This window comes from Blennius ocellaris, assembly GCF_963422515.1.
Source record: "Blennius ocellaris genome assembly, chromosome: 4".
NCBI classification, from domain to species: domain Eukaryota; kingdom Metazoa; phylum Chordata; class Actinopteri; order Blenniiformes; family Blenniidae; genus Blennius; species Blennius ocellaris.
Window position 1 is genome coordinate 13045479 of NC_137653.1, and position 23387 is coordinate 13068865.

Below are 23387 nucleotides of genomic sequence, written 5' to 3' on the forward strand. Positions count from 1 at the left end.
GGCCGCTCACTATATTTATCTGAGACAGCTTTGGTGGATTTCATCCCAAAATCAGCTGATGATATTTGTGCACGTAATTGTCATGTTAGAGACTGTTTAGTGAGGCCAGATGGTGTTGATTAAATAAGTTAAATAGGCAGCACTGACTTCAGGACAGAAATGGGCTGCTTTTTATTTTGCTTCAACATTATCATATATTTTTAAGTACAAAGATTGTGCAAAAGCACTGCAAGATTAATTGTCATCTGTCGATCTATCACTTATGAAAGATATGTGGGGACTTTAGCATGGTATAGATTATTGGCCGTCTGTTGCACGAGGGATTGAAAGTAGTTTATTACATGTGAAAATACAGCATGACTGCATATTTGACAGATCTTTACAGACCACAACATTTCAAGGTTTATTCAGATTTAATTGCACTACAGTGTTAGTCAGTCACCTCAACGTGTTTTCTGGATATGTTACCCACTGTAAAATACTGTACATGTCATGCAGAAAGAAACAGATGTAAGGTCATTTTAGTATTAATAAAAAACACATTTTATTTACATAAATTACAAGAAAGCACAAACTGGTTCACCAGAATCTACATTAAAAACGTCTCGTATATATTACATTTAACAGATTTACTATAATTTACTCCATTGTTGCTAGAAGAATCTTCAAAAACAAGGGCTATATGCAACTTTAATGGCATCGCATTTTAAATTGCTACGAGTCAAAGAACAAAATGAAATAATTGGGACATTGTACTCACAGCACTTTGAGGACAACAAAGTCAGGACAATCGTCTGTTTGACCTCTGCGATATCTGAGACACCTGATTCAGGACTAGTGATAAATAACTGTTTACAATGCTTGGCAAAGCAATTCAGCCAATCTTCACAAGGAGGATGTTGTGGAGTCCACCACCTCTCGTCCGTTACACACCGTTGGAACAACATTGGAGGCTGATGCTGCAAAACATAATGGAGATGTCCAGAAGTATTACTATGACATCAAGAAGACATGTCCACTGGCTAAATGACTATTTTTCTCCACTGAGTTTCAGTCCTGTGAAAAATAGGAAGAAATTAAACAAAATCTGGTACTCAATGATGGTGTAGGGGATTTCGTCTAACAGTTGCATTCACCCGACCTATTATTAAAAACCTTTTTATTTCAATACAGTTGATGGAATAGCATTGCTTGTTACAACAACTGTGTTGATATTTTCTGGCTTTAGCCATATCAACCTTATTATTAGGTGCTACCTTGAGAAAAACTGGAGCCTTGGCCAGTGGTGACACTGAAGCGAGTGGTGGCCACCCTCAGGGTGCTGACATTCTTCTGAGGCTGGAACAGGATGATGTGGATCTTCGGAGCAAAGAGGCAGCCCAGAACCACAGACCCACTGAGACTGACAGAGATGCACATGGTTGTGGTTTGCACCTGGATGAGTGAAGAAAGGTGAAGTACAAGTCAAATGTGCGATACTGAAATATGTAACAGCGAAGTTAATTTACAATGGCCAGAAAATGAAAGAATGTAAAAAAAAAAAAAAAAATGTTCCTTTTCCAAACTGTCGATCATGATTTGAAACCAATTAGGACTTCAAACAACCAGAAACCGTTAAATTGACTCCATGTCGGGGTAATAAAATGAGCACTTGTGCAGAATCAAGGACAATTTATTATGATTAAGCATATTTCTTCACAGAGAAACTGAGCTCAAGGAGTAGAAAATAAATGAAAAGCATATATTTCATAATACAGAATCAAAGTCAGGTGTAACAGAGGAGGACGGCGACGCTGTCAGCTGGGACCGCTAGCTAGAGGTGTTAAGTGAGCTGTTTATTTGCCTGTCAATCAACTGTGTAACCCTTGCTGCACTTGTGCTTCATCCTGCCCACATCTCACTGTGTGTCATCCGTTTGCTGCTTCATTTCATAGCTTCACACTTTTTCAGCCCACTTTCTGTTTTGGTGGATGCAAGCATTGAACCCAGCATGGTGTGTTGCGTGGCAGGTGCATTCATTTCTCAAAAGGTGTCTGTCATCACTCTGAATGTTAATGCTGGTAATAAATTATTGTGGGGACTGAGTGTTATATATGCTGTGCACAAAGTGTTCGGCAAGGTAAATGACAGCAAGTGAGCAGCATGTATTAGTTCAACAAAGATGTAATTTATGTTATTTCTAATGATGTGAGGTGTTTAATGGTCTCACTTTAATGCATTTCAGCCTATTGTAATGGCACAATAGTTAACTCAAAATCAATAATTAGTGAAAGATTCAAAAATGTGAATCATCAAAGCAATACATGTTATTATTGTTATATTATTACATTATTAAATAGTGTACATTTAAACTATATATTTATATAAAGCTGGTGCATCATGGGATGTGTGAGGAAGGGATTATATTTTGGGAGGCTGAAATGTGTTGCCATGTGCAACAAATTCAACATTAAGATTCACATCGTGCCACCTCTGAAACACACTGACATGCTCATGACCCAGGTAGAGATGTAAATTCGCTCTGTTGCTATCCAATTTTACTGTACTGTATATCTGAGCTGTCTGCATGGAATGAAAGATGGAGGGCAACACACCAATGTAACGCTGCTGCCTGTACACAATGTTCGAAGCGGTACCAAAGTGCACCAAGGCTAAATGTGGTCTGCTTAAATCAGAAACTGTTTTGAATAAAAACCATGGACAGTGCTGTATAGGAATGACCTGTTAAGTGGTTTTAATAATTCAAAAGCTGTTGCTTTGGAAGAGCAGAGGACAAGGAATCTGCCTTTTCAGTTGTGTAGCCTAGCTACTATAGTGTCTGCCTGTCACTGTTCACGACTGTTTAAAAAAAAAATTGTTCTTTGAAAGTATTTTTTATTTATTTATTTCACAAACGCAGCACAAATGTTCAGGTAACTAAATCCCTCATGTAATATTCTAAGTGGAAAATTATGTATTCTTCTTTTCATCGGACTTTGTGCGAAACATTTATTGAAAAGCTCTATTGGGTGAACTGGCTCTGCGTCCCTACAACCATGTTAGCATGGAAGCTGAATTGACAGAACCCACCACAAGTAACATGAGGAGCGATTTTACATTTCAATCACCTTTATCATTTTATGCCATGAAAACAGCAGACTTGGTTTAATATCTGCCATACATAATATAAACCATAAGAAATGCTGATCTCCTGTACTGTCTTATGCATTCAATGTACGACTGTAAAGTTTGACTGAGATAAGATAAGTTAAGTTGACCAACACCTCCCCTACAAGGGTCTCGGGAAAATCTAAATAATTCATGTGATAATCAAATATGTTATGCATGGTTCAGTAGATCGTACTTAGGTTAGTTTAAGATTTAATGACTGGCAACAATCAAATTTGTATTCCTAATGCAACAAGAGATTTGCATCTGGCTGTGACAAGATTTTTAGAGGTGGTGTAAAACTACGGGAACACTGGTAATAGGTCCCCCGCTTGTGAAAAACTAGAGACAGCGTGCCAACTCAGTTGCTTCAGTAATAATTCATCGGTCAAAGGGGAGCGTTGCGTCTATCTGATGAGCCCATTCAGGCTGTGAATTGTGTTGCCTGGAGGGCCTGAATAAAGGGTTCCTCTGAGCTTCACTAAAGTCCCCAGACAGTGGGCACATCTGGGACTCTGCATCCCAGGCTTTCACACTCCATTCCACATAGTGACGCACTGGGACACACAGGGATGTTCAGTTCTCTTTTGGTCCTCATGGTCTTGCCTGCTTTCTCCATGTTTCTGCTGAAGCAGCTGTGTCAGGAGGTTCCTCTGTCTGTTTCTCCCTTCTGCCTCCCTTCTGTCCAGATTCCAAAGGTATAACCCCCACAACACAAACCACACTCTTTTCAATTGAGTCTGTCTGTCTGTCTGTCTGTCTGTCTGTCTGTCTGTCTGTCTGTCTGTCTGTCTGTCTGTCTATCTATCTATCTATCTATCTATCTATCTATCTATCTATCTATCTATCTATCTATCTATCTATCTATCTATCTAAAATCACCAATCAGCTATAGCTCCAGGCATATATCTTGTAGTACCTCTTTGTACCGCAACATGGTGCACTGAACCACTGTTCCACTCTTCCACTCTTCCTGCTGTCGGTCCAACAAGAGACGGAAAAGAAAATTCTGACTCTAACATGAGTGGGATATTTAATGCAGTCAAGCTCTTGGCAATAACCAACTGCTGAAAAAGCAATTCACTACTGCCAGCCACTGCATATAAGTGGCATTAGTTTAATTGGATATTGTATCCTGCAGTTCAATGGCCACCAGAGCTATATTGTTGTTTTAAGAAAACAATATGTGCTCCAACAAAATTGGTAGTCGGTTTTATCGCTCATCACAGTAGAAAATAGTCCGCTTATTGTGAAAAATGTAAGCAATTCCATATAAAAAATGTCATGCTCTGTGGACATGGCCTAAAGCTAAAATGATATTTGACATACATATAGGCATAAAAATTCAAATTTGAGCCCCGAAGAACTTGTTCACTGTTAGGATGACTTCAGTTAATTTTAGGAACCTACAAGCATTTTACAAACGATTATTTCAGCAAGTCTTTCATTTCGAGAAGACGAAAGTACCAATTCATTAACAGCAGAAATGTGTCATATTTAATTGCCCCAAAAAGGAATACCTGTAAGCACACAAATGGAGCAACCTTGCAAAACTCACCCTGTAGTCACTGGCAGTAACGTAGAAAATAGGCTGGAACGCCAGCCAGATGATGCAGGTGGTGTACATGGTGAACCCAATGAACTTGGCCTCGTTGAAGTTTTCAGGGCATTTGCGGGTCTTGAAGGCGTAAACCGTGCAGAGGATAATGAGGATGCAGTTGTAAGTGAGTGATACAAGCATGCTAGAGTCTTTGCTGTTACACTTGAGGGTGACCACATCTCTCTTCTCCGGGCTCACTTCCTTTCTTACGCCGGGGGTCTCAACCAGTAGCCAGACGACCACCACTACCAGCTGGCAGGATATCAGAGCACCACAGATGGCAACCTGAGAGGCTGGGCTGATAAATCGAGGCCTCTGGGCTCCATCTTTCACTCCACTGAAGATGCGAGCAATGCGATTGGTCTTGGTTAAGAGTGCTGAGTAGCAAACAGCAAAAGAAGTGCCTAAACCCAGCCGGCGCAGAGTGCACACTGCTGTGGAAGGTTTGGCGATATAAATGAATGTCATGCTGTAGCACATCAGCACTCCCAGTAGAAGAATATAGGAGAGCTCACGTCCGCTGGCCTTCACAACAGGTGTTTCATTGTGCTTAAGGAACAGACCAATGACAAAGAGCGTACACATCATCCCAAGACAGGAAATGGTGACTGGTCCGATGGCCCAGGCATCTTCCCAGCGGATGTACTCCTCTGGCAGGTCATAGCAACCTGTCAAATTGGCTAGAGGCCACTGTCCAAAGCCGCAGTCAGCGCAGGTGAACTCATCATGCAGGTACTGATAGGGCTGACAGGGGATACAGATCCAGCAGCACACGTCGCCTGGCTGCATGCTTTTCACTTCGTTCTTCCTGCAGGGATCACTACACTGGGAGGTGGGTACAGCCTGGTTCGCCCAGGGGATCAGAGTGGTGTTCAAGGTCAGACTCTGAGCCCAGTAGCCGACTTTTTGGTAGACATAACGTTCACCCTCTTTGTGGTAGTGAAAAATGTTGTAACGACCAAGGCTGTCTCCAAAGATATCAAAGCGGACTACATTCTCAGTGTCAGGGGGACGAAATGGAGCTGAAAGTAGAAAAGGAAAAAGATACAGCATTACTTATTATTAGGTAAACACAAAACTATTCCATGAGCGCTGTCACAAAGTGTACAGACCATAGAAGACAACATAAACAACATATTGCACATTTTATCATATACAAACACATATGAAAGATGCATGATTATATTGCTTATGCCTCAGTGCTGGGTTTTTTTGTATTTTTTCTGACAGCTTATTGTAAAAGTGATTGTGACAGGACACAGGTGCAAACTGGCAGTTTTAATGATGGCAGTCACAGTTTGAGTCTGTTTACTTTGATGGATAGTTGCCTCCTCTGAATGAGAGATGGCACCAGATGGTACACATTATAAGATAACTTTCAATATCATGTGAAAATATGGCAACCGCTTCTACTGAACTCTGACCACATAGTTAGATTAGAAAATCACCAAGGGTTTGCTTAATTTACCAATTATTTCCTGATGAGTTTTAGATAATTATCCTTCCCCTATAAGTTCAATAAAGTGAAATATACAGCAGCTATCATTATTTCAAGGTGATTTTTTTAATGCATGAAACAGTAGCATGCAAGAGTTTATGACTAACATCTAATATTATCTTAATTCAAAATAAAGCCACTTCATTGTATGCATGTTTGTGGAAAATGAAATAAGGAATTAGTACAAGTACCTGCAATCCTCCTGTTGTTTGGCTTTGATTTGGCATGCTTTAATTTATGCACTAAATTATGTAAAATGAGTGAGGGGTTAATATTTGAATATTGCTTCATGAAACATCCTTACGACAGATGATGTTATTTATATCAGATCTATCATTTCTAATTATAATCTATATGCAGACCTCAGAGGTCTTCCTGTTTATGTGTGTTTTCTCCATAGGGTGTTCTGATTCCTCTTGGAACTCACTAATTCAAGGCCTTTAATTCAATTGAAAATCTCTGGACAGTTGGTCCGTTGGGTTTTTCGTTGTTATTTCTTTGTTTGTTTGTTTGTTTTTTTAATTGTGAAGAGCAGAACAGCACAGCTGGGTAAGAGCACAGCCATCCACGTTTATGTCCCAACAATGACAATGTCAGAATGACCATGAATCCAAGAGTAGAACAAAGAAGCTCATTTATAAAAGTGTATGCATTTGGTCTGATTGAATTATATTGTGTGGATGGGATTGTGCAGTTACTTGCTCAGCGCTTCAGCTTTTTGTACAAAGAAATGGTTGAATGATCAGTATCTACAGTGTTAAACCTCAAGAATGCCTCCTCTGTTAAACAGTAAACCCTTCCTCCAAGCAAGGGGGTGTGTAAATTATTCTGTCCCTGTTAAATGACTCACTGCTAAACTTATCATCAGCTACAGTGTGTAAACATTGTGAATGACCCCTTGATGAATTCAGCATTTTATGTTATTTAACAGAAGGAATTTAACATGATATAATCCAATATGGCAGCATAGGGTGTGTGACAATAACTCTTGGAGAAAAAAGGACTACATTACACAGTTTTGTGTGGCGCTTTCTACAGGCACCTCAATGAGAAAAGACATTTGTTTTCTCTAAGCACGACTGTAATAGTAATTGCTCATCAAGATTTTGCTCACCTTCAAACTTGACCTTGAGAATGTAGTCTCTGTAAAACTTTCGACCATTGCCAGGTTTCAGAGCCTCACACACCTTGGTGGAATTGGGACATAAGGCTTGCCTCATGTTATGTAAGGCAGCAGCCATTGCATAGACAGCATTCACCACGAACATGATCTTGGATTCTGGCTGAAATGGAGCCTCGTGGAGTGAATGTTTCCCACAGCCCAGATCATGGAGGCTGCACTGGAACTGGTTTTCCCAATATTCTCTGAACCATGGATTCCTTGTGTTGTTGTACGGGTGCAGGGCAGTGAAGTATTCATTAAATTGAGGAATTGGATAGGAGGCCAGTTCAATGGTGAACGCCCCGTCTGCCACGGCTTCGCTTCCCCTCACTACGCTCTCTTGTGCTCCCCAGCCATCACTGGCCACCCAGGTGAAGGTGACATTCATGCGATTGGCCGCCACCAGCAGTTCGCGGGCGTCTTCGCTGCGTGTGAACAAGATGACCACTTTGGCGTTGGACTTCTGCTGCAGCGAGCGGATCACGTTCTCATAACTCCAGCGGCTCATGGAGCGGCTCACCTTGGCTGAAGTCGCAATGCAAATCTGGCGGGCTCGAGCCTCCTGCTGGAAGGCATCGATGCCAGTCTCACCATAGTCTCCCTCAGATGCCACAGTTGATACGTATGTCCAGTTGAAGTAGCGCAGGATTTCAGCCATAGCTTTGGCCTGGTAGAAGTCAGGAGGCACGGTTCTTGCAAAGTAGTCATAGCGGGTCTTGTCACTGAGCTTGGCACTCGTAGAAGCATAGCTGATCTGAGGGATCTGGAAAAGTCTCAGCAGATTGGCCACCTGGAATAAGAAAAAAAAAAGACATTCGGCAAGTTATGTTTCTGACACCGAGCAATAATCTGCAGTGAGGGCTATATAAAAATGCAATTTAATGTCAGAAGCCCAAATATTAACACATTAAGGATAGACAGAACATGCACCAGTCAACTCTGGGACATGTTATATTCACCCATCATTAAATTAATTAATGAAAGTAGCTACACTTCCCCAGCTGATGTAATTAATCTAATAGCAGTCAGTCTCTCAGTTCGTCTCCGGATCCCTGCTGCCCCATTCACAATTTAATTCATGCTGACTGAGTCATACCGGCGCTTTAATAATTGCAGGGATTTCCTGAAGTCATAATTTCTCAATTGTAATATGTTTAACTAAGATTTCTTTTTTTATTAAGAAAGAGGAAGAGAGGACTGAATGGCAACAGGCGCGACACCCACATGGTAAAGTATACTGTACACAAAAATGAGCAGAGATCTGTGTGCTGGAGGAACGGTGGTATAGATAGGAGGAGACAGAAAAGCAGAGTAAGGCTGAAGGCAGGGTTTGAGGAGTGAAAATGAGTCAAAGTATCACAGAATCTTTAAACTTTGCTTTTTCTGTGTAATAGGTTTTGTCAGTGTCGTGACATTGCATGCAATGTGCAGAAACAGCAGCTGACTGGCTTTTGCTTCAGGCACTTCTGTGGAAGCCTAAGGGGAGCTGGTCTGATCAGTCAAAAGAATGCCAACCTAAATCTGGTTGACTTTAATGCCAACTCTCACACCAGCACACTCATGGCACCACAGCTTGAATGTCAATGATTCACTGCTGAGAAAGCCACAGAGGAAATTCACATTCAAATACATTTCCTGTGAGTTTCAGTTATTATTCCTATATTGTCATACTGTGACTCTTCTGAGCACCAACCTGCTTCAAAGTACAAATAGTGCAGAACAGTGTAACTATGGGGGGGGGGGGGGACAGTATTATATTTATTCTTTACGGGTGTTATGTAGAGCAAATGAAAAATTGAAGCGCAACCTGGGAACTGTTGGCTTTTTGACATGCCTGTCAAAGCAGTTGATCCTCTTTAACAAACTGTCTTCAGATAAACATGGTGGCCTTAGGACAAGTTGCTTTTTCTATCATTTATTCAACAAAAGCATTGCCTGTTGGAAATCTTCTACTGCAGGGCTTTTTAAAGTGTGGGAAGGTCCTCTCCCCCACCAAACCACACGCAACCCAACCTCTCAAACCTCGGCTTTATCTGTAGCCGTATAATCTGGTTGTATACTTCTTCCAGTTTTTCATGTTAAGATATTACTGTCATTGACCAAAGCATAGCTCCTCTCATGCTATTAGATGTTTTATTTAATCATCTGTTAAGTCTATGTAGTATACAAATGTCTTCACTATTACACTTGTGATTTTTCATTAAAGCTTATTTTACTCTCTAATATGATCAATTCAGTTCTAAAAAAGGGGAGCGCTACTTAGCTAATTGTATTAGTCTCTGCATTTCTCTCTTTCTCATAATTTCATCTTGATAATTAAAAGAGAAAAAAAGGTCTTGCTTGGGAAAGGGGTCACACAGACAACTACAATTGTCCCTGGTTTTGCAACCCTTTCTTAAGCTCTCTGGAACACTTATATATCTAGAAAAAAAAAAAAAAAAAAAAAAAACATTATTTTAAGTCACAGTTGAAGTGAACAAGCCCAGGCCTTGCATCAAATGCTAACAATAGCCTCTCTTATGAGAAGGACTGGTTGATGTTCACCATTTCATTGAACCTGATGGAACAAATAGATTTTTATGTTACAGCTTCAGCTTGCTTTTGTGTTAAGAGATATGTTTCTTTGATGTACTAAGTCCACACTTTAGAAATATCTCCCTCTGCAGCCAGTAGGAAATGTGCAGATGTTTTGGGGGGCATAATTGTTAAATGACTTGATTCAGACGAGGAACAGTGAACATATTTTATGCACAAGCTGAATGTGCTCTCAGAGCACAAAATAACTGTTCAAGAAGTTCAAAATATTTACAAAAATAAAACCCGACGATACACTAAAATACTATGGTTTGTGACGTGCCAGTGGACTAAATCATGAGATCATAGGAAGATGGATATTAAATGAGCCAGTGGCAATGGTTTCCAGACCAGTAGATTTATTGGAATTAATGAGAGATAAATTTACACAAAAATGAAATGTAGCAACACAACAAGGACAGTCTGGTCTTTCTTTTAGCAGCAGCCAAACAATGACAATGATGCAACGGTAAGCCCTTTTACCTTTTTTTTTTACAATGGGTATATTTCTGTCTCATCTGCAGTGGAGCAGAAAGAGAATGAAAATACAGCATGCTGAAACACATGAGTGAGTATTTCTTATTAGATCAAAGGTTGATTTCTCCTGAGAGTTTCAGGTCAGCTGAAGGAACTCTGTGCGGACAGGCTAATAATCACATTCCTGAATAAAATCATGCTTAAATCGCCTTGACAAACCCTATCATCCGGCGGTAAAACAGCTGGTAGCTGTATGCTTGCTCTCACAAGAAGAAAAGAGAGGATGATTTAAAGTGGCAAGTGACGTAAACACTGATAAATCATTTTCACATCACTCAGTTCTTAATCAAAAACTGCACAACCCATTCTAAGTATGATAGATGATACAGTCGTCTTCTAATTCACTCCTGAATGTATATGAAGACTTTTCATCATTATGAATACTTTGATAAATATAGAGGACGTTGTGTGGCAGGGTGTTGTGGTGGTCAGCACTGTCGTTCTATAGTCAAACTGGAGTAATGTGAAATTTGTATGGTCTCTCTGTGCATGTGTTCTCCATGTTTTCTAGCTTATTCCCACAGTTGAAACACATGCCGACTCAGCAAAGCAGTGATTTAAAACTTCTTGAAGTGTTTGTGTTAGTGTGGGCGATGGTGAATCAGCCCATTCATTTATTACTTGTCAGGAGTGTATGCTGCCTTTCACCCACATACTGTCCCTTTTCAGCCCTACTTGACAAAAAGCAGGTGGAGGAACTTGAAGCACTGAAACTGTCCTCCACTTGGATTCTTATGTGGGACAAAAAAACAGTTTCTAGTTCACGGGAGGATTTCCACAAATTGTGGATACATATTTGAAGAGATCAGACCACTATTGTTCGCATTATGATGACAAAAGGTAGTTTCTAGCAATCCAAATCCCACATTTCTGTGAATATTTTCCAGAAGAAGAACTTATGGAATCCCTGGATTTCATTCTTCAATGTAGATTTCAAATGAATATGCGAAACCTATGAATAATGCCTCTGACATAAAAGTCAAAACTAGAACAAATGTATTTTGCACATTTTCTACAATTATTTATGACAACAATTGAATAATCTGATGTAATGACTACAAAGAAACTAGCGATTTTACTTGTAAAAATGATAAAAGCGTGAAAACATGTGAAGGTGGTACACATAATTGGAATTAGCTTGAGGGTGTTTCGGTTGTTAAACACCGGTGAAAAGTGACAACAGTTAATAAATATTTGGAAAACAGATGTTTTGTTCAGTTTAAGGAATGTGAATAGCGCCTTGGTTTGTTTTGATATGAAGGCAGTCAGAAAAGGCAGAGAGGCCTCCTGCAGGGAGGATGCAGTGGATGTAGAGGATGCTCGTGGGATTTGTATTGAGGCCAGTGAGACTCTATGCTAGTCTTAAGCTGAGGGTCTTAACCATCTCTGAGCAGTGAGCCATTCTAGACAAAGGCAACAGAGAACACGTGTTGGTGCATTAACGAGTCAGCAGATGAACTGAATGTGTAGCGTGCGTTAAGGTGTACTTTTGCACTTTTAAAACAGGCAGACAAGATTAGAAGTGATCTTTGCAGCTGTTAAGTGCTGGTGCTATACATGACCAATTTTTTTGAGAACAGTAAGATGACACCAGGTGATATGAATTGCTGTAATAGAAAGAACACAGAAATAATCCATGCATGCAATTAAATCAACCCGTTTTTACATGGATGTCATTTTCACATCACTTCTGGAATCTGTATGTATGCCCTCTGATCTATATGTACAGTTTAATGTTGTTTATACAGTATATATGTAGATTTATATGTGACTTTATATGCTTAATTGTAGAAAGTCTATACCTAATGTACCTTCAAATTATACAGTCATAGTTATAGTACGTGAAACAAGAAACTGAACCCTAAACTGCTCCCAATAGATGGACTGAGTGCACTTGAACAGCACTTTATGAGTGAAATCCATTTACAATTTTCCCATGTAACGCAATCAACCCCAATTCTAATATTGTTCATATTTTTAGTTAAAGATCTTTATTGAAAAATGTCTAATGCCATCAGTTTTATCTGAACCTTACATTATACAGCAAGATTAGGTCATGAAAGTTGTAATTTTTGTTTTCTCTCACATAAGAATAGTTTGATGCTGCCAGAAGTAAAATCAACAAACCTGAAGTGGGTAAACAGGAAAAAAGTGTTCGCAAACATTTTGAAAAGGTGGAAGAAATCTTATTGTTATTCATTGGTTTAAACATAATAAAACAATATTTTATTGTATTTCCAAATGGATATTATTTATCTAATTATATATCTTAATAATAAAACAAATATCTGACAGGTGCAGTCAGTTGGCTAGTATGGTTGCATTTATGATATTTTTTTCATCCATATTTTCTTAAAATTTGTCAGTGCTCTTACTGAGTGAGTAATTTCCCTGTGCTATATCAAATAGAGTTCTAATCCACTTATATGTGGCTCATGAAAGGTTGTGATGAACAGTGGCAGATGTGACATGGATACAACAGGCTTATTTGAAAGGATTGGACAGATGCTTACATGGCTTATATGAAGAACACAAAACCCCCAAACCCCCACACCTGCCAAAGAAGAATATTTCAGACTTCATTCAACATGGTAGGTGTGAGTGAAGATGCTACTGGTGGATAGGCAGCAGTCGTAGAGCACATGCAAATATGGAGTCTGCGTGACTATGCTTAAAAACAAAACATTTACAATCTTTTAAGATTTTATTTTACCAGGCAGGATGTCAAAAAAAGCATCTTATGTATCGCGACAGTTTGGCAAGTGCCAGTGGACAAAGATGAGAGGGCAACGAAAACACAAAGCAAAGAAAAGACTAAAGCTATCTACTTTATAAAATAGAGGGGAAACTGCTAACAAATATCATGTATGTATTCACAAGTATGACCTAGTTTTAGTGTTTTATGTAAAAGATTCAAGTCATCACAAACAGCACACTGCAATGACAAAAGTAGAAGATATCTTGAACTTGGGGAGGCTTTTCTCTGAAATGAAGTGACAAATGTACATTTTATGTAGCCACAGAATGCTGCGATGCGTCATGACCGAAATAGCAACTGTCCAAGAAGAGTTATCGAGATACGTTTTTACAAAGTGAGCATTACAGCAAACATGCAGAAAGAACCACTGAGAGAGGATATTCACAGCAGACTGAATAGCTGAAAGATAAATGGTGTCAAACTTTTTAAGGGTGCTGATGAAAGCCAAAACCACAGAATCAAACATTGGATGACTGGTCCTTTTAAATATTGTATGTTTGGTAGCAAGTAAAAAAGACTGAACTTAACTTAGCACAGTGGTGTAATGGCCCGAGGAAAACACGTCACATGTCCAGGTTCAACGGTATTTGTTGAGTGCTAGTTAAACCACTTCAAAATGTTTGAATCACTTTTGATAAAACCAGGATGGAGCGTTAACATGAGCCCTCTCATTTTAATCATCATTACTAAGTGGCCTAAATTACCATTGGCTGTAAAAGCACAAGGGGTCCCTGTCAAGAATCTCTTGTCTGGTGGGTTCAAAGGGTACAAGATAGGATAGAAGATGACAAGAGGAGCTTTAGGAATGAATCACATAACATCAAAAGACGTGAGCCAAAAGAGTGGGTGATGCATTGAATCAGTGTCTGCAGGAAATACATTTGTATACTGCAGTCGCTGCTGTTTAGTGACTCTCACTTGGATTATGTTGTGTCCTCCTGCCTAAATCTGCAGGTTTTAAGGGAGCTGTATGAAAGTCTATAAAAGAAACTGGGCCCTGTGACATATTTCAGGGTGCACACTCAATAACACAAGAGATAATGTCCATGCAAAAAGGGCCTAATCTATTCAAAACCCTCATTTGAATACTTCTGTTTGCATGTGATGTCAGTCATGTATTACTTTTTGTTGATCATCCTCAAAAGTAAACCTGAAAGCACAGTCTACGATGAGCATGCAATGAATGTAGTGCACCTTCATGTTTTGCAATTGAAATGTGGTGTACATTCGCTGGTGTTGCTATTTCAAATCAAGTGCAAAAGAAATATTGAACAAATAAAATTGTCTTTTGAAGATTAAGCACTTTTATACACTGTGTAATATTTTCTTCTCATGCAAAGTGATGGCACAAGGAACATTAACAAAAAGAAATGAAAAGCAAAGTAGGAGACACATGGGAGCTTCAAAATAAGAGACTGACAGAGAGTGTGCTGGTCCAGGAAATATCAGGCCTACTTTGTGGAGATGTCATGATTTTTTCTACATGAAAAGCCCATCTGCTCTTCCCAGCAGACTGTCTCAGTGTGCATCTACAGCAATAACACTGTATTCCCCAAGCAGCGGTCCTTAGCTCCACTCAGTATCACACGTATATAGCCCACCGCAGCACTGAAATACAAACATATGCATGCAGAACGGGCTTGCATGCACATAAAGCACATGCATTGAGATATCATATAAGTATGCACCACTTCATTATTAGTTTATTTCCTATAGTTCAGTTGCCTGGCAACAACTCTAATGGAGCTGAAATGAGAACCGTTTGATATTTAAAGTGAGGATGCTTTTTGATCAGGTCCTACTCCCTAATCCAGCAGGATAATATCAATTTCCTTCATGCTGCAGTCGTCCTCCAAATCCCCCCAAAGTCATGAAACCATTCAGACACCAGCAGAAGTTAAGCTATGACTGCACTTTCATTCATTTACAATGTCAGTAACTCAGCTTTGACATGTAGTCACTTCCATTCATTTAATGTCTCTCCTGTTTGACTCATTGCTTTTCCATCTCCTTCGTTCTCTTCTTTTATGCAAAGACCTCTGACAAGCCCGATGCAATTCACTTGAAATCTGTGAGAACTCCACATGAGCAAAAGATGAAATTCAAGTTCAGTTTACTTATTGCCATTCTGTCATTCATATCAGATATCAGGAACTTGAACTTGTGCAGTGGACATTATATGTATTTCAACTGCACAAATAGCAGATTCTGCCAAGCCACTGAATAATCCAATCACATGTGAATTATTTACAATTTCAGAGCACGTTCTTTACTTTTACTCATGAATAATGCATTTTCACTGCATGGCTTTACTGATACGTTTCATCATTATTGTTCTCTCTCTGGCATGAATTCTGTCATGTGTGTATCCATTTTTAAACCCTTTGTATGACTCATGTATGCTTCAGAGATTGGCACTGTCTACCTGCGGATGAAGACATTGCTATAAATAAGGCTGTTTGTGGGTAATGAAAAAAAATTAATTTGATTCTTAAGCCTGTTGAAAGCTCATAAATTCACCTTATGGTTTTTGCAAAAACAGTTTAGCCTTCAGCTGTCAACCAGAGTACTTATATTGGAATCTATGTTTATAAATGTCAGCATCTAAACTTGTGGATGTCTTATTAATTGGTTGAAATGACCCTATTTCAGACAGAGTCTAAACGTATTCCAATTAATTCAGAAAGGAGACAAAGAAAAAACTTTCAATCAAATGCCCTTGATTGAGTTCTACATTTTATGCTCACAATGTGTGAGCTTCTCCAAAAGATTCCACTCAAGTGTGTTAATTGTATGCACACTGTTTCCAGAAATCTCTTCAAACTCAGTTTTTGTTTAAGAATCATTATTTTATGAGTATTTCAGATTCCAGAGGTGTTGTTCTTTTAATGTGCCCTGGTGATTATGATGTTTTGCCTGGAGATGCTCTCTTAACAGTGAGTCACATTTCGCAGCACAAACTGCTGTCGGGGTAACTAAAGTGGCATCCCATCCATGTATTAATCAGAAACCAACCCTTGGGCTAGATGTTCCTGGACTGTAATTGTAGAATATGATACGTCTCTGATTAACCTGCACATTTAAGACACTATAAAGCAATAAGACAATTGTCTCTTCTTATAAGAAACAGAAAGGTTAAGAGTGTGTGCTGACAAAATATTTTTATTGTGTTTACGTATGAAAAAACTAATTTTACTTAAAATGTATCGCTGCTTCAGCAGTCTCATTGTACCTTACAAAAGTGCTCGGATTCTCATTCTCAAGCCCATTTGCTCACACTCAAATATGTTAAGCAACTTGGGGGACATAGTGTCTTGCTCCAGGACACAAACAGGCAAAGATGAGAATCAAACCATCTTCTTGCAAGTGGAACGCTGCCCAGTCTACCCACTGATCCAGAGTCCTGCAAACTGAGGGAAACAGGATTTAAAGTGATTTGCCAATAAGAAAAAGTGTTTGATTTTTCCAACACTCATTGGGATGATCCCTCCTTGTGAGCAAAGATGTGTCTTGTCAGTTCTCCAGCTCCTCACACGTGAATATAGATGCTGAATGGAGTCTGTCATCACAAGGTCATTACTTTCACTGATGAACTGCTGTTCAAAACAACCTTAGGAAAAACGTCTGAGACTAAACACTTGCATCATGTAAATATTTTTCCATGCACATCCAGTCAAATCGCCCAGATGGCCTCACCGACGTCCTTTTAACTGTTTAAGATGCTTTGACGCCATACGATGCCATGTGACTCACCCCATCCTTTCCGCTTGGTGATCATAACTGCCCGTCACTGTCTCAGTGTTTCTGTGAAACATGATCTCTCATTCGATCCCTCTACATCCTCTTGTGTGCATGAACACCTCAGCCAATCCACCAGACAGCCCGGCTGCAACCACAGATGGGGACAACGGGACCTTGCCTGCAAGAGCGTCATATAACTTCGCCTCCACACTTAACTCAATCTGTGCCCAAGTAATGCCAGCATGGCGGGGCCTGCAGCCAGATCCACCCCCATATCTGCGATTGTCACACCACAACACCAGCAGCACAGCAACACGCTTCTTCATTGTGACAGATTTAGACAGCACTCAGCGTTCTCACCACCTGTCAGTTTGCCATGTTCCTCCATGTCGCCATGGCGATAAGGGTCTGTTAAACTAATATTGTTACTTGTCTAGTAACTGCCTTGCCTTTGGGGGGATGTATACACACCTCTGTATTAACCACCTGCTGTTCACTCAGAGGAGCAGGCGTTGTAACCTTTCACAGAGCTGGACTGGTTCAACCAAAGGTCTGACAGGCAATAGATTATGCAAGACCAGCGTGGTACGGATAGAAGCCTTATGTCAGGATGATACAAATGGGCAGTGCAGAAATGCTGCATATTCCTATGCCCCAACTATATATCTACGTGAGTTTCTGCCCTCCACAATCCAACAAGACAGTCCTAAATGGAGACATCGTGTTTCGTTTCCATAGGCAGCTTCCAACCCAAAAATTCTGATTATTATCAATAATTACTCTATTACTATTACTATATTTAGTACTAATGACAGCTTTAGTCATGTTTATATGATAGTTTTTCTATATGTTTTATTTGAGTGTCATGTGATGGCACTATATAATTAATGAATTGGTGCTATATAATTAGCATTTAATTGTACTGAAGTGAACTGTTGTGGTTTTAATTGGTAAGAGCAGTCATGTTGTTGTCTCTTTTCATCATTCTCAACAAAATTCAGTTGTGTCATAATCCTACTAAACAACATTCAACCCAACCAACACAAAAACACAGTCTTTCATCCATCCTATTCCCAATGTGACCAAGATTTTCGTTTTGTGGATGTATAACACGTTTCGTTTTTTCACCAATTAAAAAAAGGGACAAAAGCATCATTATGAAGATTAAATATTTATATGTGGTCAGGGTTGATTTTAAAAGTGGAAAGGTAATTAAGGTTTAAGCAGATTTACTGCCATAATTAGATGCTCACCAGCCAGCCGAGAGAAAGAGCAAAAGCTCGCACTCCTCATGACTGAGCTTCATAACAATGCAGGGAGTTATTCATGGTGAGAAGGAGAAGTGCGTCCTGTGGTGTGTTCCTACTGATGAGGAAGATTCAGAGAGAAGCTAGGGCAGACCTCAGACCTCATGCTTGTAATAGTACACCCATAAATTACCACAAGACAAGGGCACTCTCTAAGGAGCCACAGATGCAGGTTTTTGCTAAAATTACAGCTCGTTTATCAAATCCTTTATTTCCAAACTGTCCTTTTCACCAGGAGTCCCTTTATAGTTGCCCCAAATCCTTGTCTTGCATCATGTCCCTGGAGCTCTTCTGTATAATGTATCGTCAGACTGGACTGTACACTTGACGTTGTGTTTGTTCAAGACTCACAGATGTTTGCACCAGCCTGAAAAATATTTAATGTTCAACATGTCACATGACTATTAATCATGTTTAAAGTTGCTGCTTTTGACACTGAAAATGCCCTTCATTGTCATTAGTTTGTGCTCAGGATATCTATAGTATGTTGACATGTATGTACTGACGAAAGAGTTGTTCAAAAAGCAGAAGCGATGTTATCGTTAGTCCTGATTCATGCGACATGGAGTGATAACTGTCAACACATGTAGTGAAAGGTTGCGTAAATATACTGCCACACTGATCTTTAACTTTGACTTTTAGCTTCCAAATTGGACTTCATGAGGTACAATAACTTAAACATCAAACCCACACAATAGATTTGGACATGTGGGTGCCAAATTTGATAAACATTGAAATACAGCATTTCAGATATTTTGCATTACCATACCATATCATACCATAATTATTATGTCACAGTGACCTTGGCTCCTAAACTATGAATGCTTCATCTTTACATGAACGTGTTCCGATTTGAAAAAAGCCTCTCAATATGTTGTGAAGATGTTATTTTAGTAGGGAACAATTGGCAGATGAAATGAACATATAATGCTTGCCAGCAGTTTCTGGTGGCATGGACACAGGATAAGCATGTAAAAAAAAAAAAGCATGTCACTGTAAGTCAACTGTCGTACAAGGTAAAGCTGCTGAGGGGAGGGTAGCAATAGCTGCCATTATTAATGGCTCTTCAGCGATCTGAATTTAGTTGGTATTTCTGGATGTGCAGAAAGATGCTGGTCTCTTCAAACAAGCAGATATCTGGAACATCAAGCTGCATCTCTCAAGTGAGGTGAACCATGCTATTCAGCCGAGACAGCGGACTCCAGCCTCTGGCTGACTGAGCAGGGATGACGACTTTGACTTAATGCTTTGAGGCATGCATATTTGTTGGTATTTACAAACCTTACTTCCATGGGACACATTCTTTTCACGATGGATTTCATATTACAGCTGAAGATTTGGAGAAGCAATTAGCTGAGCTTTCATCACATCAGCTCGAACGAGCTGAAGGAGCACTACTGCTGAGAGTAATCATGCCGCCACTAGTCATCTTGTCAGCCCATCCTGAGCGCAACATCTGTAGCATGTCTGCCTCTGACAGGACCGCTGCTGAAGTGTGAATTACCGGGAAATAGAAAGAGATCTTCTAAATTAGATCAGCCAAGCATATGGGCGTACAGGTAAACAGATCCTCTGTGCGGAACTGATACTCATTAAGTCCCTGTGTTAACATCTAGCAAGGGGTAATTGCACATGGTACTTAAGTCTAAATGGACAGTTATATGACAATCCATCACACTCACTGTTGTGCTTGTACTCCATGCTCTTTCCACTCCTCCAACCCCACAGAAGTGGCTGATAGACAAATACACCTTTTGTAATTGCACCATATGACAGAATTAATGTTGCGTTACAGACGCTAATTTTACGGCATCGAGCAAGGTTGATGCCTGATAGTAAATATACAATTAATTAGTGAAATAACTATATGATATGGAGGATCAGCCCTTTTTTGAGCTTCTATTTACTCACAGAGGTGGAAATTAACCAAGTAGAGATAAGAAAATTAAAATGTATCTGTCTCTGCGTTTAATGCACAGACAGCTATAAAAGTAGCTGAAATAGAGCAGGAAAAAAGACTTGGCTGACATGGCCGATGAAAAACATCATGACAAAATATTGAGCTTCTGTGTAGAATTTAAGAGAAATATTCAAAATAAATGTTGTAAGCATTTCTATTCCTTTGGGTAAGTTCTCAACTTATACATTATTAAACATATTGGCACAAGACTTCTGAATAAATAACAAATAAATTCTATATTAGTGTAAGTCCATGTGTCTTTTTGTGTGTCTTCTCTCTTCCTACCTGAATAGAGACATCACTGTAGGATCCTCCTATGACACCAGAAATAGCCAGAGGGACGTCATCGTGGATGGCGTAGGAGCCGTCAGGGCACGTATATTCACTGTCATCCACTTTTGTGAGGGAGGCCCTGACAAACTCCAGAGACTGCTCCAGTGCATAGGTGTCCTTGGAGCATGTGTCCAGTATATGTGCTCCAAGTCTGATCCCAGGAAGGATGCGCTCGTCCCTGTTGATTTCGTCCAATGCCAGCAGCATGGCCTCCAGTCTCTGGATCCCTCTTTGAGCGTTGATCTTGCCACAGTCCTCTGCCCCTTCACCCTTCTGGTGCACAGGGAACAGGCCACCGATCATCAAGTCTCCGTCCATTGTGATCTCCCTCTTGGAGTCAGTGTTATAACCCACCATGGGTAAACCCTGGGGTGCCTCCACAAAGAGAGACACGCATAAGCACAGAAGGCTGAGGTGGGACAGCCAGAGGGGTCGGGGCACAGGGCGCACCCCCAACACAGGGGCTCTCCCCAATGACATATCCCTTGGCAAAACACAGTCACGGTCCCGCCTGTGGGTTCTGGTCAGTGTCCGGTCAGCTTTTGATGGTGGCGGCACTGAAGGAAAGAGCAGCAAGGCGCAGCAGCACCTCCAGATCTCAAAGCACCAGTGTTTTTATTCTGACCGAGGCCATTTACAGCTTCATTGCGATGCTCTTCGTCCTTCTCTTCTTCGGAGCGTTTGTAGATTACAGCCTGCAGATCAAACAGAGAGAATTTCAGTCACAGCTTTGGAGCCGAAGTACAATGATCCCTTTGTCTCACAGGCATCGTGTCTGGCAGGGACACACTCGCCTCATGAAAATATTTGACACCAGCTTCACAAATCTGAAAATATTCACATGCTGTGATGCCTATTGATTGTGTGTGTGACATAAAAGACAAAAAAGAACAAAGATTTGTTAATTATCATCACAAGTGCCACTACGCAGCTGGAGAAAATCCATCAATAGATGTGTGTACTTGGGCAAGTCATCCCTGGGTTTTTCTTTTCTTTTAAATTTTACAGTCATTCAAAGACACAAACCATTTAAAGTATGTATCTTAAGGAAAACATATTGCAGCACAGTACATAATCATGAAATATTTATCAACCTCAATGTCTGCAGAGATTTGGGGCCTAAGTTCACCAACAGAGCAGAGTTCACTGAGGACAGTATTCTCTCAATGGTTTTCTCACGTGTTGTTGCTGCACGTGGTCGATTGCTAATTGAGAGGATGCTCATTTAGAGAGAGTGTGTTTTATTTTGGGGCTTTTGTATCCCCCCTCCTCTCTGTTTTATTGTTTGGGTGACCTTTAGCTGCTTTTACTCTTCAATGGCAAATAAATCTACACGGTTTTTTTTGTTTTTTTTTACAATCACATGTGCACACCAGAGATTTGCAATGCCCCCAAGGCACATTTGATCAAATTACATAGTTTACAATCTCACAAAAATGCATTTTATGTAAAGGGAAAGTCCACATGCAAAAAAAAAAGGAGGTAAAGTACTGCTATGCAATACAAGCATAGACAATTATTGTATTTAAGGCAGTTTGAGATTGCATGATTTTGTGTCTGGATCAACGTAAAGAAAATCAACAAACTTGCAGTCAGTACTGTGATATAATGTTTATTTTGAGCACAGTAAGTGAGATTAAAACTAAATGTGAGAATTTCTTTTCCCAGTTAAAGAGCAACGCTGAAATGAGTCATTCTGATATTAAAAGTGCATTCAGGGGTTTCAGTGAGAAACCTCTCAACTTCAATTTGGGTGTTAAAATCTGTCCTTGAGTTGCAAAGCCAATCATAGGCTTATTTGAAGTAATAATAAGACATAGTCCACAATTGTTATGTAAGGTCAGGCACCTTTACAGAGCTGAAAGAACTTACTGCAAAACTGACAACTTAAATTTCAAAGTTGACTTTATGCAGAAATTGGTTCAACAAACAACTTCAGCTTTTTAATAAACAAGTAAGTTGGTGTCATCTAAATATGAATGAATTAGATACAGAACCACAATCTGGCAATGATAAAAACCAGAAAAAAAACATCCAGTATGTCTTGTGAGTATGCCGGCTCTTCCTAGACAGGTTAGTTTTATCCTACTGATGATGTTCAAATGGTAATCCTGCAGTCTTGTATGTTATGTAAGGAAAAATAATCTACGAGCAGGATTTATAGTCTTCTTTATTATTTTTCCACTTTTCAAAGTCTTCTTTCCTCTCTTAGGCTGCTTTGACACCCATGACACTATTTAACTTACAACTGCTCAAAAACAGAAAATATAACATCTATTTGCTTCAGAGGTTGTAATTATTGTAATTGCTGTTTATGTTTTATTTATTTAAGAGTAGATGCCAAAATGCAAATGAACTCTCCAAGATTGTACCTACTGTAAGCTCCAACCAGCTACTATGTGGAAATGGACTGGATGAAATGGATGGATGGATGGATGGATGGATGGATGGATGGATGGATGGATGGGTGGATGGATGGATGGATGGATGGATGGATGGATGGATGGATGGAGGGATGTCCTAAAAGAGCTGTGAGGAAACAGGTCAAAAGTACAGAAGTCAACTCTGCTTGTAGCCAGTAGATCGCTGATGCGTCCATGACATTGCTTAAAAGTAGCATCATTAGATGCACAATAAAGCCTGCAGAAATCCTGCGTTCTGAGACCATTAGCCCACATTACTTTAAAATAGAACTTGCACTTTCCTTTTCTTATGGAAATGTAACATTGATCATAATTGATTTGGTAAAAAGCTTTTAAATGTGAATATG

The 23387-nt window shown here is 39.8% G+C and overlaps 1 protein-coding gene across 1 annotated transcript; it reads right to left on the reverse strand.

Annotated features, from left to right (window-relative positions):
• Positions 1–885: 885 nt before the first annotated feature.
• On the reverse strand, positions 886–21097 carry grm2a (glutamate receptor, metabotropic 2a; the record flags this gene model as incomplete). Its single annotated transcript, XM_080495609.1, has 5 exons — positions 886–959; positions 1257–1434; positions 4706–5769; positions 7360–8197; positions 20570–21097. 5 exons carry the CDS (start codon positions 21095–21097, stop codon positions 886–888), a joined length of 2682 nt encoding a protein of 893 aa, XP_080351735.1.
• Between the last annotated feature and the right edge of the window lie 2290 nt (positions 21098–23387).